The sequence below is a fragment of the Leptodactylus fuscus genome, chromosome 1 (assembly GCF_031893055.1).
Source record: "Leptodactylus fuscus isolate aLepFus1 chromosome 1, aLepFus1.hap2, whole genome shotgun sequence".
Classification (NCBI taxonomy): domain Eukaryota; kingdom Metazoa; phylum Chordata; class Amphibia; order Anura; family Leptodactylidae; genus Leptodactylus; species Leptodactylus fuscus.
Genome location: NC_134265.1, coordinates 270,792,871 through 270,810,565, shown reverse-complemented (window position 1 = coordinate 270,810,565; position 17,695 = coordinate 270,792,871). Strand labels below are relative to the sequence as shown.

The 17,695-nt window shown below is 42.3% G+C and overlaps 1 protein-coding gene across 2 annotated transcripts in view; it reads right to left on the bottom strand.

The window, feature by feature from the left end:
* The window catches only part of LOC142218683 (UPF0462 protein C4orf33 homolog), a 78,116-nt gene that overhangs the window by 25,039 nt on the left and 35,382 nt on the right, over positions 1-17,695 (bottom strand). For both annotated transcript variants that reach the window (XM_075287572.1, XM_075287563.1), the window contains exon 2: positions 16,803-16,983. In XM_075287572.1, coding sequence (XP_075143673.1) covers positions 16,803-16,983 — 181 coding nt within the window. The remainder of the gene's footprint in view (positions 1-16,802; positions 16,984-17,695) is intronic.

The following is a 17,695-nucleotide window of genomic DNA, read 5'->3' as shown; positions in this document are numbered from 1 at the left end:
ACCACTGCTTCTACCGAGCTACCTTCCCCACAGGGGCCATAGCAAATAATCATCCATGAAAAACAGCTTTCACACATGCCTAAGAATATATTCGTGTGCATGGAACATAACATGGGATAGGCATTATTGCAATAAAAACAGCATGCAGTTCTTCATAAAAGAGTGCCCTGTAAACCCAGCCTCATATATAATATAATAAATAATAATTCTATTTTGAAGTGGTGAATAATATTGTCCGGCTCCACACAAAACTGACACAGACTGTGCAAATGATCAGCTTAAGGCTCTACTCTGATCACATATATTTTTTTACATCGGTTTAATCGGATGTAAAAACAAAAACAAAGGTTTCTACCTTTTTTTGGATGGACACAAAAGTATGTTATATTATGTTTTGGTGTCCTTAATAAAAAACTGAAATGGATCCTTTTTTTGTAAATGGACATCCATGTACACAGATGGTCATCTGGTTGCGTCCGATTTTTCCGGCCATTAAACGAATGTGCTAGACGGATATCAAAACGTGATCTGAATGAAGCCTAATTTGCACAATCATGCCACACATGCTAAATTTTTAATGGAATTTTCCAACTTCGCCAGTAACATTTTTGGTAGACAGAAATCTGCTATCAACCATTGTAAGCAATCACTTTCTTTCATTTTTCAAACAATGGTTGGCAGAAGTAAATGATTTTTGTCTATTGCTTTTAGGCCGCTATAAGTAGCTGCAGCAGATTTTATACAGAAGTATTTGCAAGCACAGACTGTCACAGTAAATCCACTGCTCATATATCCTTGTGGGCAGGTACACTGGAGCTAAGCTGCCAAGCTACAATGCATTCAAGTAGAAAATCATTAAAGGGATTCTACCACTAAAACACTTTTTTTTCTAGTTACCACGTCGGAATAGCCTTTAAAAAGGCTATTCGTCTCTTACCTGTGGAAGTGCTCTCCGCCGCGCCGTTCGTTCAAAATACCGGTTTGTACCGGTATGCTAATGAGTTCTCTTGCAGCGATGGGGGCGTCCCCATTGCAGGAGCAGCGATGGGGGCGTCCCCATTGCAGCTCGAAAACTCACCGCAGCGCCGCCTCTCCGGTCTTCGGTGTCCTCCCCTTGCTTCTTCAGCGTACTGTCGGACGCCTGCGCAGTACGCTCTGTTCGACGAAGATTGCCGAACGTACTGCGCATGCGCGAAATAGCGGTCCCAGCCATAGTGCGGGCACCGCACTTTCGCGCATGCGCAGTACGTTCGGCAATCTTCGCCGAACAGAGAGCATACTGCGCAGGCGTCCGACAGACACTGAAGAGGCAAGGGGAGGACACCGAAGACCGGAGAGGCGGCGCTGCGGTGAGTTTTCGAGCTGCAATGGGGACGCCCCCATCGCTGCTCCTGCGATGGGGACGCCCCCATCGCTGCGAGAGAACTCATTAGCATACCGGTACAAACCGGTATTTTGAACGAACGGCGCGGCGGAGAGCACTTCCACAAGTAAGAGACGAATAGCCTTTTTAAAGGCTATTCCGACGTGGTAACTAGAAAAAAAAGTGTTTTAGTGGTAGAATCCCTTTAAAAAAAATACTGGAATATACCCTGTAAAGGGAATGTATCACCAGAAAATGACCTAAGTTTTAATGTTAAACATTTTTAAGATTTTTTTTTTACATACTTTTTAAAATATGTCACTATCTGTATTAAAGAAAAGTACTATGTCCTTCAATTTTCTACATGGTCACTAAGCCTAATAATATTGACACTTGCCAATACTCTAGGGGTTTAACTTCAGACAAGACAGATAACAATAGAAGTGTAACAATAGACGATACAATCACCAAAATCATTACAATAGAAGCTCACATCTGTTAATATAAATAAAAACTAGGAGTAATATGTGTTTTAGACATTATAAAATATATCAAAATATGATCTATATATAAATTTATATAATAAAATATGAAATATTTCACTTTCTAGTTTTAATAAATAAATTTAATAAAATGGAGACACATTCCTTTTAGATTTACCACCTTCAACACCACAAGATTGGAAATTATTGTACATTGAGGGGAACTTATTAAAGGGGCTCTATCATTGGGAAAAGTCATTTTTAGCTAACCAAATACCTTCATAACCTTTAGAAAGGCTATTCCACACCTACCTTTTGTATGTAAATCGCCTCAGTGGTTTTTGAATGAGACCATTTTTTATTCATATGCTAATTAGCCTCCAGCCAGCACAGGAAGTTCCCAGCAGAACTGCTCTCTGCTATTCTCTCCTATCTATGTGTGCAAACAGGAAACAGGAAGTTATCAGCAGCCTGTGCTGTACACATACATAGGAAAGTATAGCAGAGAGGAGTGCACAATAAGACTTCCGGGGTGTATCAAGAGGCTAATTAGCAAATATAAGTATCTGTGTAAATCACAGATACAAAGAAGCTGCTTTCATCATACCACTAGACAACTTATTCACAAATAATGTTTATAAAAAATAAAATGAACAATTCCATTTTTTACATTGCAGTATATTTAACCGGTGTCACCATAAACATAACATTGTTTTCCTCAAACTTCATCAAGGTTAACCTGGAAACAACACATTTTCCCTGCATGTGATCACGTTTTGCATTTAAACTTTTCACAACTAGTTTTCGATATAATTAGCAGAAAAAACATAGAAATCAATTTGCACAGTGTTAAAAATTCCAGTTTCCACTTCAGCACATTCATCCATAGTGTGATATATTGTGTCACATATCTTTTTTTGGTCTAAGAATATTTTCTATAAAAACGGTTTAAGTAGTATTAACTAATAAAATGGAATATCACAGTTACAAATGTAATAATATGGCCATCTGCCAAAGCGCGGTTTGTTAATAAAACTGCTATGTGATCAAAAGTTAGAAACATGTACTGTTGCTCTTCAAGAGAACATTAAAAAAAAAAATTATATATATAGTGGTTTTCAGGGTCCCCACACAATAATCGTGCCATACAAAAACTTTTATCATGGGCAATACTATATAGTGCTGGAAAGCAAACACTGCGCCAAGTTCAGCGACATTGCTGGGCGGTTAGGAACCGCCAGCGATGATGATGAGCTGTAAGGTTGGCCTCTCTGATGCTGTGCAGTGATACTGGTGATGAAACGGGGCAGAGACAGCTTTCTAACGGTATATAACACCGCCAGTGTTAGAGGACATGAAAGATCCTCTCTAAAGTAGAACCCTATCTTTGCACTCAAGTGATGAAACAATGAAGTGGTAGTCATCTTTTTACTGACATTGAAAGCAAAGTGCAAGTTCCTCAGGGGCAGGCCAGATTTTGCTTCATACGTAGCATAGGCAGAGGATGAAAATGTGAATTACAACGAAAGGGACAGCAATACCATTGGAGAACTAGAGCATTTATTGCTGTCTGTAGGCAAATCAGCCAAATTGAGCCTGTTCCTGGTACACCAGAAGTCTGAACTGAACATCAATAGAATATTGGTTTCTCTACATTGCTTCATTGGTATGTGGGATGTGTTTTTGTCTGTATTTATAGCCCCTACAATAGCACTATCATTGGTTTGGAGGGCATATCAGACCTAACAGATACTCTTTAAAACTATAGAATATACTGAATAATAATATAATAATAATAATAATAATAATAATAATAATAATAATAATAGGCAGTCTCATTTTTAAAGTGTAACTTCTTCCCCATATCCAACTACATAAAATGAAAGATCACTACTGCCTTGCATGTACTGTTACCATTGCCTACCAGAGAAACATTTCGTGTTTTCATATGACAATACATAGTATCACTGGAAGAAACTGAAACTTCAAATTAAAGCAAGTTGGAATTAGCCTATTTAATGTATATTACGATCCAATGGAATAAACAGTTCGCTTACATAACTACGCCTAGATATACACACCATCAGTCTTTTGAGAACCATGTTGCTCCTGTAGGATTATAACACTGTGAAGGAAGTTCTTTTGCTACTCAGTTTAGATAATACATTTTAATTATATACCGTATTTTAAGAGGGGTGAGCAGTAACGGAATATCTCCTGAATATTCATGAGACCACATTCTGATTAGGAAACGCTGATGAAATTATCTAGAATCACATGTGTAAGCTATTTAAAGGAAAAAGCCCTCTTCACAGTGTAAAATGTATTGTATCATTAGAAAAAGCAGAAACAAACAAAAACAACATTTTCATGACATATACTCTTTAAAGATCACCTTTCAAAACCAATGGTATTTTATAATTCAGGGGGAAGCAACCTTTGACAAAGGTCGGCACTTCAGGTATATTTGCTTGGCACAGGGTTCTCTTTAATGTTTAGAACACTTCTGCTCCAAGTAGTTTATCTCTAGCATGAGCCATGTACAGACAAGCAATAAGGGAAAAGCATGAGGCCTAGCATATAGTGTCCAGGCTATGAGTGAATGGAGTGCATAATGGGGTCTATTATATAACTTATATGTAGGGGTCAACATCCTTACAACTAATGCATGGCACACCCGCAGCTTCATCTTTGACTTTTTTAAAAAATAAATAAAATCAGCACACGGTCCATAAAAGGTTGCTGACCTCTGTTATATAATTCGTTCTTTTGAGAGTATTAAAATATGTTTCTTGCTTTTCACTTACTACATTAAAGCTTCATTTTAATGGGAATACTAAAACAATTAAGGGGATATTATTTAATGTTCACTAAGCTTTTAACAAAGTCAATAGTACAGTGTGTATACAGATGGAGTGGCTAGATCAACATAACCCAATGAGTAGTGCAGGAGCCATTCACTTTGCAATGGATATTGCTAAGAACATTTACTTACAAGACAAGTTTTTGTTTGCCCACTGCTTCACATATATATATATATATATATATATATATATATATATATATATATATATATATGAGGACAAACTTTATTTCTGCTCCCTTCTGCAGTTTTTTTTAAAATTTTTGGTTGTCTCAAAGCCAATGGGTGGAGACTAGCTGTTAATATTTCCCATACACTGCACACAATACATATAGGAGAACCAAATCCTCAAGTCTCTCAGAGTCAACATTACAGAGAAGTACTGACCAGTATTGATGTGAATAAAACACATAAACTTAGTATTTAGCTGCTGCATAACTCTCCTTCTCCCCTGCCCGTCATATAGACTTCTATGGTTACATGTAAACTGATAGTATGCATCTGCAAGCTCCATTCCATCTTGGTTCAGAGATTTCAGAGTGAATGTCAGTTATATAGAGAGGGAGGGGTGACGAATAGAGCCTGACAAATGTAGAACTAAGAATATTTCTCTGATAAATTATTAAAGGGAGTCTATCATTCAGAAAACACCTTTTTAATTAATGGCACATTGGAATAGCCTTTAAAAAGGCTATTCTACTCCTACCTTTCATTCTTTGCATCTCTCTGCTGTTTCTGCAAAATTCTGTTTCTTCTCTTATGCAAATTAGGATCACTGGGGGCGATCCCCCACCCCTTTTAACCTTCTGATGACTCCCCTCCTCCTCTTCTCTGGAACTTCTTCCATTCACAGGCATCAGACACATCGCTGTACGTAAATCAAACCTCACATATGCACAATCAGCTCTGCTACTTTGGGATCAGGCACAGCCAAGTGTGCATGTCTGGGCAGCCATTTTCCGGTGGCCTGCTACATAAGCATACTGCGCCAATACGCTCGCATAGCAGACCATGTTACAAGTAGAATAGCCTTTTTAGATGCTATTGCAACGTGCCATCAGTTAAAAAGGTGTTTTTTTGAATGATAGACTCCCTTTAAATAGGTTTTCTAGACCGCAAATGATATTGATGATTTATTGTTAGTATAGGTTTGCAAGCAAAAAGGAAAAAAAAAAACTTTTAGGGGCAGTTCTGCTGATCGGCACCTTTTAAATAATTTTATAATAATCCAAGTTCAGTCATCAACTCTTGTGGCCTACTGCTTCTAATATTATATGCTGTATATATATATAAAACGATTACATGAGAGGGTGAGTCAGAGCATGATACAATGTAACATGAACCCGTTTCTAGACTACATTATTATAATTTTAGAAGCAGACTCATCAACCAATTATTTCCTACTTCCTTTTAAAGTTGACTTAGACACAGTTACATGAGATGAGTTAATTATCTTAGGTTAATATAATGTCACATAGGCTATAAAAACACTAGCCTTCACCTCCAGTTACGATCTATGAGAAATCTGACACAAGCTGTTAGCAGTGTAAGAGCCAAGACTGTAGAAGGAAAGGTAGATGTATAATTGAGATGGAAAGAAGGTCTAACTTTGTGTTGCTGGTGTCACACTATTCTAAAAGGCATAGAACATCAATTAACAAGCTCAATCTAGGATATAATTTGAGAATCAGCGTGAACAGCAGATATAGTATGACCTGTTTGTGAAAGCAGGCAGGTTGGCAGCAGGAAGATCAACTAGAAGCCATTAATGCGCTTGAGTTATCCTCTTCTATGAAGTTGTCTCTATTATAGTCAAGAGTTATTAGTTGTATGTCTTAGGTTCAATTGCTGTGAATCGCTTTCTATCGTTACACTTTTTAAGGAGTTGCCATTTATCTTTTCAAGATTCCAGAAAGGTAAATCTGCCTTATGTGCAGTGGGACATCTTAGTTTTCCTATGAATATAACCATATATGAATTTGCACTTATAGGTCATTGGTTCCCTTTATGTGACCTCAGTGGTCACATATGGCACAGGACGTCAACTGGCAATGGTGCGTATTGGACCAGACACCGGAGTGCTGGAGACAGGCGAGTGTTTTTTATTGTTTCAACTTCCCTGGCCTCCTCCCTGACTTTTGAAATTCCTTTAAAGGAGTTGTCCAGATTTTGCAGAGGTGACAGTCTTTTGTCTTTGCCGATGGATGTGACCTTGATTGCAGGAACGACCATGAATGACTGGGTTTCTGACAAGTATCAGATCATAGAAAGTTCCTGCATTCATGGTCATATCCAGTTAGATTTTCAAAAACTTTTAACTTTTATTTGTCTACAAATTTAAATATGGTCGTTTTCATGGGAAACCCCCTTTAGGGTGCATTCACACTGAGTAAACGCTAGCTTATTCTGAACGTAAAACACGTTCAGAATAAGCGGCGTCTAAAGCAGTTCCATTCATTTCTATGGGAGCGGGGATACGAGCGCTCCCCATAGAAATGAATGGGCTGCTTCTTTCACTCCGTGCAGTCCCATTGAAGTGAATGGGGAGTGCCGGCGTATACGGCAAGCTCTGCTCATGCCGGAGCGTACACGCCGGCACTCCCCATTCACTTCAATGGGACTGCACGGAGTGAAAGAAGCAGCCCATTCATTTCTATGGGGAGCGCTCGTATCCCCGCTCCCATAGAAATGAATGGAGCTGCTTTAGACGCCGCTTATTCTGAACGTGTTTTACGTTCAGAATAAGCTAGCGTTTACTCAGTGTGAATTCACCCTTAGGCTGAAGCCCCATGTTGTGAAAACACAACATTTTACAATATCTGCAAAGGGAATGGAATTGTAGCTAATCCCATCCACACAGTGCAGAAAAAAAATTGCAGCATGTCAATTATAGCTGCAGAAACGTTGGTATTTTCCATATAGGTGTAAAAAGGGCAAGATGTCCACAGAGGAAAACCATGCGAAAATGCAATGAAAACGCTGCTGAAAAAACACAGCTTTTTTTTTCGCTGCATTTCGGTACCTAGGGCTGTGGCCTTAAAGAGGACCTTTCATGTTATCAGGCTCATGCGGTTTTATATATCGCTAGAAAGCCGACAGGGCACTGTATTCAGCTCACTGTCGGTTTACTTGTTATGTGCCCCAGGGGAAGAGATATCAGTGCTGTTACCGATAGCTCTTCACTGTCTGAAGGACGTTCCTAACAGTCTGTAAGGAATGCCCCTCCTGACAGTATGTCCATAGTGATATACTGTCAGATGGGGGACGCTGAGCAGTGAGTAATGCACTCCCTCCTGACAGTACTCGCCTATAGACTTTTTAAAATCCGTCCACCTATTCAAAAGATATGGCCCCTGGAGCATAATATGTAAACCAGCTCTGATTCTCCAAGTGAGAAGCAACCTTTTAATTTCTTAAAGAGAACCATAAACTTACTTCCCACTTGGAGAATCAGAGCAAGTACATGTAATCTTCCTTGGGCAATATCATCCAGGTCACCTTCTGCATAAAAATACACTCTGATATTTGTATTTCTTGATAAAATCCTGCCCTTTAATAACTGCAATGCCAATATATAAAAGTCACACCTCACATTGCAAGGGGGAAAGTATGCCATACATGCCGCAACCCGGTGGAGGAGATCGGAGTAGTAGTGGCGTTGGCTGTGCCACCTGCTAGGCTGAGCACACTCCACACGTACCCCAATCCCACTTCAGGGCTGGTCACAGTCGAGAGGGGTCCTGCAGCTCTACCGGTTGGTGGAGGTAGTAGTAGTAGTAGTATTTTCCCCGGGGCACTTCTAGTTTGGGGAGGGGACCTCTCCTCTCTGAGCCGATATGATGGTGTTCAGAAGAGCCCTGATGGTAATGCAGGCATGATTCAGGAGTCCAGGTAGCAGTGAAAAACAAGTAACAGTTTATTAACCAGAAAAAACAGCAGAACCAGCAGCTTGCAGATGGGGTTGGTAGTTCACAGTCCAATCCCCTTGCCTTGGTCATAGGAAGTTATGCCCAGAGATGTTACAGTCTCAGGAATAGTAATCTTTGCCTACTTCTGCACTCGTGCCACTCCCAGTGTAAGATGTTGGGGGCTGTAGTGAGGCAAGGAGTCCTGACAGGGATCTGGTTACCTGGAGACTAGACCCAAATGAATTCCTCCTGTCAGGGTCCTCCATTGCACGGCACGGCTGGCAAATATTCAGTAGAGACACACAAATGAATTCCCTGACTGTCTCTGGAAGAGCCTGGGGTGATCAATAATCCTCCTAGAGACTGTACTGGTGGCTGTACTGGCGGCCACTGAAGTCCAGTCTGGGTCTTCCCTCTGCACAGCTCAGCATGAACTGGGCAGGGTGGCTGCTAACTCTAGACTGTCTTTCAACGGTCGCCAGGAAGACTGTAGTCCCCCATCCAGCGGCCTGTGATGGGCCAGGGCTGAACCAAGGCATGATTTTTGAACTGTGAGGAGGAAAATGAATAGGGAAAAGCTGCACAATAATCACATTAAATATTGAACATAGAAGACAGGACATACCAAAATAACCTGGAGGCTCAATAGACAAACACAAACATAGCAGCACTCCAGGATGCTGCATACACTTATACACACACTGTTTGAGCCTCATTTGCTTGTTTCTAAAACAGCTGTTATAAGGAAAATGTGCATCGATTGGACTAAAAGTATGAAAGGGCTCAGCATAATGTCTACTATTAATAAGCTGTGGTTGGTTGGATATCAAGAAAAACTAAAGGGGCTGCCTGACACGAAAAAAAAAAAAAAATCCTAACAGGTTCAGAATGGATAATACAATGAACTGGTGCTTGAGTGTTGGTGGTGAGTAGAGTTACTGCAGTTCTTTTTTTAACTCATGCCACGCTTGTTTGAAATTTTTTTTCTTAATAAAAAACTCTTAACCTTAAATCTATGGCGTGTGTCAGTTCTTGAATAATACAAAGCCAACAGTCAACAGTTCAGCTGCAAACAGTGAGACGCTTATTGTTATGTTATACATATTCCATTAGTTACTTGAAAGCATGCCGGGTAGGCTAAAGAAGAATGGTTAACCACGAGTCGCAGAAAACTGACTATTTCTTTATAGAGTGCTGCCACTGTATTTGGGGACTATGTCTAAGCCAGGGCTGATGTGACATTTACACAATGTACCAATAAGTCAATCTGAGATTAGAAACTGCTCAGGAACATTACTCTTGACTCCAGTACAAAATGTATCAGGTCATGGTGACTGGACCAGGTCAGCCTACATCCTAGAAATCTAGGGTTTGAAGGCAGTGATGTAAATCAAATTCAGCACTTATCCTTACTTCAGCCTTAATTTTACTTTCAGATCTAGACTTGCCTCTATGGACTTGCCCTCATTTAGCAGTGATGGTTAGCATTCTCCATAGTGAGAATCAGCCGTGCTGATGGCTAAGGTCAGGGTTTCACAACAGACTTCCATACAAGTAGCGCTGGGTTAATTATTACAGGAGTCAATTGGCAGAAGAATGAATGAACCACTAATTAATCCCACCGAGCACAAACAGGGTGTTGTCAAACATACATTACTAGCAGCCCGCCAGAAGCTTCAGCAAAATGCTGTCAACTGCCGTGATATGGCAAGCAAGCTACAGGGATGGAGTCTAATGGACGTCTCAAGAATTGTTTGATGGTCAAGCACAAAAGCATTTAGGCAGCTGGCCATAAACTGAACTCTGACAGCTTTATTCCAAGTTACAGAATATTGGTGCCGGCCATGTAATTAATGGTATCATAGTTAGGCTATGTGCGTTAATGCTGCTATTTCTGTCTTTGCTCCAATGCATCTAAAATAACACTTTCACTTTGGAAATAGTGTTGAGTAAGGGCTCGTTCACATCTGCGCCCGGTCTCCGTTCATGCAGGTTTCTGTTTCCTGCACAAAACAGAGGCAGGAGACGGAAACCTGCAGGACTCTTTCACATCCATTCATTTGAATGGGTTTGAAAGATGTCCGGCTGTGAGCACCGGTAAGCGTTTTATACTCTCCGCCGCGAAACCATTTTTTTTAAATTGAACACAGAGTCAGACATGCAGTACTCTGTGTCCGGTTTAAAAAAGCGGTTTAGCGGTGGAGAGCATAAAACACTCACAGCCGCTCACGGCCGGACCCGGTCTGACAGCTTTCCGTCTTCTGCATGCAGAAGACGGAAAGCTCAGAACGGACTGTCGAACGCTAGTGTGAACCTAGCGTAAAGCAAAAGCTGTTGCAATCTACAGGCAGAATGTTCCAGAACAGGAAAAGCTGAATAGATTGGTTTATAGTTTTGTTTGAAAAGTTCCATTATCAGGGTGCTGGCACACGCTGCTTCGATTGTGGCCATACCCATACTTAGTGCTGGGGCCACAGATGCATTCTCTTATAAGGAAGCAAAGTGCTGTAACTTATTACTGGCCTCATGGTAACACCAAAAACAATAATCCTATTAATATTATAAATGTGAAATGTTTGTGAGTTTGTGGAATTGTGGGTTTGGATGTTCGGATGTTTGGCGGTCAATCACACAAAACCCGCTCCACCGATTTGGCTCAAATTTTCCACAAACATAGTTAATACACCCGATTGCGCAATAGGCTACTTTTCAACACAATAACCCACATACGTTTTCCACAGGACCCCCACAAAAAACAAACTGACATCACCATCTCTGCAATCTCACACACTTTGGACCATAGCAAGCCCCTAAACTTCACATTACCCTCTACAGTCTAGCCCCTAACCCCACACACTCACATTCACATATTCTTTCCCACTTTCACCCTCACCTTCACCATACTGCAGGAGGCTACCTCTGTCACTCTCAGGATCAGCCATCTTTGCCGACCCCCAGCACTGGGAGGATCCGCGGCACCACCCACCACACTACTACACTATCTTGACAGGAGCATGCGCACTTTGCACACATAAAGAACATCTTTCCAGCACGCCACCATTTTGCACTTACAACTTAGGCCGCAGCACCCGAAAGACTGGCTCCAGGCCGCAACACTACCCGACACCGCTATCACCTCCCTGCTGTTTCCTCTGTAGGATACATCCACCAGCCCGACACTGGTAAGTTTACATACTATTCTTCCACTACCAGGACCTCTGGCCTCTATACTCCGCTGTAACAACACCTTACGCTCCATAATAACCTTACCGCTCTCCCGTAATGCCATATCGTTCCACTTTTCCTCCCCAAACACACTTCACAGTCACTTGCACCTCACTTCACCCCCCTTGCTACGGCCCATGCCACTCATGTTCGTATGCCAACCGCCCGCCATAGCCGCTTCTTTGCATACCACCGCTCACTTCCCTTACACTGCCTTTGCTCCCTGCCGGCAAACCCCGTTGTACTACGGTGCATGTCGGGTGGCCGTTAGCCGTTCGCCTGCCATAGCCCTTCCCTTCCACAATCGCTCATACAGTGCGCTACCCCCATCATGTCTCCAGTTCGTGCCCACATTAGCTCATCCGCCGCCTTCTCTTACCTGTCCTGCGGCTCCGGTCTGTCCCTCGCTGCGCGTAGGCATCCTTCTGCTCATCTCCGCTGCCTACACTGAGCTAGGGCAGTGTCTTAATCCCACGCATTCCAATTATACCAAATAATTTCCCATTTCAATTCAAACGACTACAATTTCCCCTTAAGTTGGCTTTTGCAATGACTATTAATAAATCCCAAGGACAAACACTGAAAGTAGCAGGGATACATTTGGCCACACCAGGCTTCTCACATGGACAACTTTTTGTGGCTTGCTCAAGAGTATCCTGTTCCCAAAACTTACATGTTCTGGCAGAAAATAACAAATCATACAATGTCATATATCGAAGTATATTAACTTGAAAGACCTTGCTCCCAAACACTGTATGTACACTTTCGCAAAACAACGTAGAGCAGCTCAAATACAAACTACGTTAAACAAAAAAGGCTCACGTATTCTCTCAATTTACAAAAAGTCATATCCCATACCTTTGACACACTACTAACATTTCACCCGCCATTCTATTTACACACTTCTACAATCACCGCAGACGAAGTCGCGGGTAGCAGCTAGTGAAAAATAATCTGGAATTAAAGGGTTTGTGCAGGATTAGAAAGCATGCCTGCCTTCTACTTCTCAGGAAGTGACCTCACGTCCAATGTTCACATGCCAATACTAGAGCTCAGTCCCATTAAAATGAATAATACTGAACTACATCATAGCCAAGCGACCATAGATGTGTTGTCTTTTCCTGAGAAGAATAAAACAGCCATGTATTCTAATTCTGCACAATCCCTGTAATCAGAAGGCAAGGCATCGGCAATCCCAGCACTGCTTGCGGTTATGACAGCAACCTAGTTTTTTATTCATTTAAAAGGGTTATGCAGGACTATGATAGTTACCACTTCCTCTTCTCAAGCCAGTGACACAACACTCCAGCAGAGTGATTACTATTGCAAGTGCCAGGCTGTGATCAAGGTCCAAGTGGGACTGAAACACTAGCAAAACCGAACCTGAAATTCAATATAAAGGAGGTTGTTCCGTTATGGACAAATATCTCTCTATCCAAAGGACAGGGAATAAATGTCTGATATCTGGGGGCTCATCCACTGGGTCCCCAGTGATCAGGTGAACAGGGGACCGAAAGTTCTGTTAAGGCCTCCTTGTAAATGGAACGCCACTGCACTTGTGTGACCATTCACTACTAGGGGTCTGCTGGGACTGTAATGCAGCCAACGCCCCATAGAAGCGAATGGAGCTCCAGTCACGCAAGCACACTGTCACTCAATTCACAAGGAGGCCTTAGAGTGACTTTCGTTCCCCTGCTCAACTGATCACTGGAGGGGCCCGGCTCATTGACTGACAATATAGCTAGTATGAGATAGTATAGAGAGAGTTGCCAGTCAATGAATAAATGATGTTGTACATAATCTTTACTAACAAAACTAAATATGAAACTGCTTAGCCCCTCCATACTGCAGGCAGACTGGACTACATTTTGAAAGTTACCATCCCAAAGATGCTCTATTGGATTGAGATCTGGTGACTGTGGAGGCCATTGGAGTACAGTGAACTCATTGTCATGTTCAAGAAACCAGTCTGAGATGATTCCAGCTTTATGACATGGCGCATTATCCTGCTGAAAGTAGCCATCAGATGTTGGGTACATTGTGGTCATAAAGGGATGGACAGGGTCAGCAACAATACTCAGGTAGGCTTTGGCGTTGCAACGATGCTCAATTGGTACCAAGGGGCCCAAAGAGTGCCAAGAAAATATTCCCCACACCATGACACCACCACCACCAGCCTGAACCGTTGATACAAGGCAGGATGGATCCATGCTTTCATGTTGTTGACGCCAAATTCTGACCCTACCATCCGAATGTCGCAGCAGAAATCGAGACTCATCAGACCAGGCAACGTTTTTCCAATCTTCAATTGTCCAATTTCGATGAGCTTGTGCAAATTGTAGCCTCAGTTTCCTGTTCTTAGCTGAAAGGAGTGGCACCCGGTGTGGTCTTCTGCTGCTGTAGCCCATCTGCCTCAAAGTTCGACGTACTGTGCGTTCAGAGATGCTCTTCTGGCTACCTTGGTTGTAACGGGTGGCTATTTGAGTCACTGTTGCCTTTCTATCAGCTCGAACCAGTCTGGCCATTCTCCTGTGACCTCTGGCATCAACAACGCATTTCCGCCCACAGAACTGCCGCTCACTGGATGTTTTTTCTTTTTCGGACCATTCTCTGTAAACCCTAGAGATGGTTGTGTGTGAAAATCCCAGTAGATCAGCAGTTTCTGAAATACTCAGACCAGCCCTTCTGGCACCAACAACCATGCCACGTTCAAAGGCACTCAAATCACCTTTCTTCCCCATACTGATGCTCGGTTTGAACTGCAGGAGATTGTCTTGACCATGTCTACATGCCTAAATGCACTGAGTTGCCGCCATGTGATTGGCTGATTAGAAATTAAGTGTTAACGAGCAGTTGGACAGGTGTACCTAATAAAGTGGCCGGTGAGTGTATATTCAGCTCCTATGCAGACCTAGGTGAACCTGTTGTTACTTTGTTACAGACTACAAAAAACAACCATATGTATTCTGATCCTGTAGTTTTGTATTACACCCCAACTTTTTGCTAAACTCTTACTGAACATGGTAGAGACATTCGAGGTTAGAGTTTGGGCGTTTTCATACAAACCATGTTCTATAGCTTTAACAAAAGAGTTTCAGAGCTGCACCTTTTAACACAAAACACAGATGCGAAGGCTAGAGCACTTAAGAGTAAAAGGTAGATCTAAGGGAGGGTTCACACGGTGTAACGTGCCGCGTGATGTGGCACGTCTACGCCGCGGGAGCCTTTGCGGGCCGTAAACGCTCCCATTGATTTCAATGGGGGCGGGGATCGTATGCGCCGCGCTATTTTGCGGCCGCAAAATCACGGCCGCAAACTAGCGCGGCGCATATGATCCCCGCTCCCATTGAAATCAATGGGAGCGTTTATGGCCCGCAAAGGCTCCCGTGGCGTAGACGTGCCACATCACGCAGCACGTTACACCGTGTGAACCCTCCCTAAGGTACAAGGAGCCAGGCATGTGACAGAAAAAAAGGTATTCCAAATATTACATAGATTATAATTTCTAGATCCATAGACACATTATACAGAAGCATTAACACTTGAAAACAATTGATAGTCTCAAAAAAAGTTTTAAAGAAGACCTTTCATCTCCTCAGGCACATGGGGTTTTACATACAGCAAAAAAGCCGACAGTGCGCTGAACTCAGTGCACTGTCGGCTTTCCCGTTCTGTGCCCTGGGGCTGGAGACGTCGGTGCCATTAGTTTCGGCAGCGATCTCTGCCTACTGTCAGAACAGCATTCCTGACAGTCTAACTGAAGTGTGAAGAACGCCCCTCCTGACAGTACTCGTCCGTAGCCCTGTACTGTCAGGAGGGGGCGTTCCTTACTGCCTAGCGATGACGCTGAGCTGTGAAGAAAGCCCCCCCCCCAATACAAGTCTATGGACGAGTACTGTCAGGAGGGGCGTTCCTCACAGCTCAGCTAGACATGTCAGGAACATTCTTCTAACGGTGCACAGAGATTGGTGCAGAAACTAACGGCACCAATATCTCCAGCCCGGGGGTACATAATGGGAAAGCAAACAGTGCCCTGAATTCAGCACAATATCGGCTTTCTAGCAGTATGTAAAACCGCATGTGCCTGAGGAGGTGAAAGGTCGTCTTTAAATGGGTTTTTAGGAGATTATGATTAATAGAAATAGGTCATCAATATCAGATCAGTAGAGACCAGTTTCAACAGGCTACTGTGCTATGGAACCAGCAGCATAACAGCACAGTGGCAGCAATGGATAGTGGCCAGAAATAGTACTGCAGTTCTTGTCCCATACACTTCAATGAGAGTAGCTAGTATCGGTTGTGGAGAGCAGCAACCTCTTCAAATAACTGACCGGTGGGGGGTGCTAGGACTTGTCCTCCAACAAACTAATAGATAACCTTTTTTACATACTGGTCATAATCTTTCTTCTTTCCCTTTAATATTTTCTTCTAAACCTGTATCTTCTCATAATATGCTATGCCACATACCATCTGAGAACCGTAACTCTAAGGACATGTTGCTGATCAAAAATAAGAGAGAAAAAGTAAAAATAAATCACTACATCCTTGCTGTTTGATAACCACATGATCAAGCAATCACCAAGGACTGTCTCAGACAGACATATTCAGCATGTGAAATGCTGCGAGTCACGGCCTCACCGTTGAGCTACCGTCCATTATGTATGAGACAGTAGTCCTATGGTGAGGCAGTGATTCACAGCATCTTAGTTAACTATAAAGCTGTGAGACTGGGTCATTGGCAGTGCTCAGTCTGAGAAATACACCCAACATAGGGTCCATATTTCATGGACCGAATAAACCTATCTGAAACTAGCCGAATACTATAGTGAAAATTAAATCTATATTATTTGGTTATGGTATACATACATATACACACACATCAGTTGGCGAGAAACATCCAAATTTATTTCTTCTTTTATCTTGGGCTGTGGCAACTGTAAAACATATATACACATACAAACCTTCATAGTCCCAAAGTCCTTGGAAGGGTTCTCCCACTGGGCCTAACGGTGCAGGAGGGTCGTTGAAAAATGGCGCACAAACATCCATCTGTAACCCTTCAGGAGATGGTTTCAGAAAGACTTCCACTGGATCATGTGTTATGGGGACACCGTTCCACTCATGTTGAATTGTAAATTCCATCTAAACCAAAAAAAACCCACAACTGATGTTTCAGAAAACTATGTAAACAACTGCAGGTGTAAGACGTAGATGAGGGGTTTGGGCTCATAGATGCATACAGAAACTGTAAACCACTACACTTGAAAAATGGTGAAGGGGTTGTACCGAGTATTGAACTTATCCATTGCAGAGTCTTGACTGGTGGGACTCCCAATGAATGTAAGAACGGTGATCTTGTGTCCCCCTTGCATGAAAGGAGAGGTGCTTGAATCTGCATGCTACTGCTCCACTTATGGACTGCTGGATATAGAGTTCTGGATTTATTCTTAGTCCTAAGAGCAAACGTGTATATGCTAGTTTAATGGGGTTTCAAGTGGTCAAATTCCTCTAATCAGTTTAAAACTTGGAACAACCCCTTAAAGAGGACTTTTTATCACCGCTACTAACTACAGCTCATTTCATTCTTCCATAGGCACCACTCCACTGATTCTGGCACAGTTGGAATATTTCCATAGTCCCCACCAAACAATCAGTGCAATTAGTTTTGGGGTCTGATATGCTAACTAAACTCTCTAATGCCAAGTGAGTGAAGTCATGTAGGAACAAGAAAGGTGACTGAACTGACCGTCTCTGATTGAAGTTTTGAGCCTCTTTGTTTGCTCCTGCCTGACACTACCCATTTGACATTACATAAGGCACCAAAACTAACTGCACTGATTGCTAGGGAATGGTG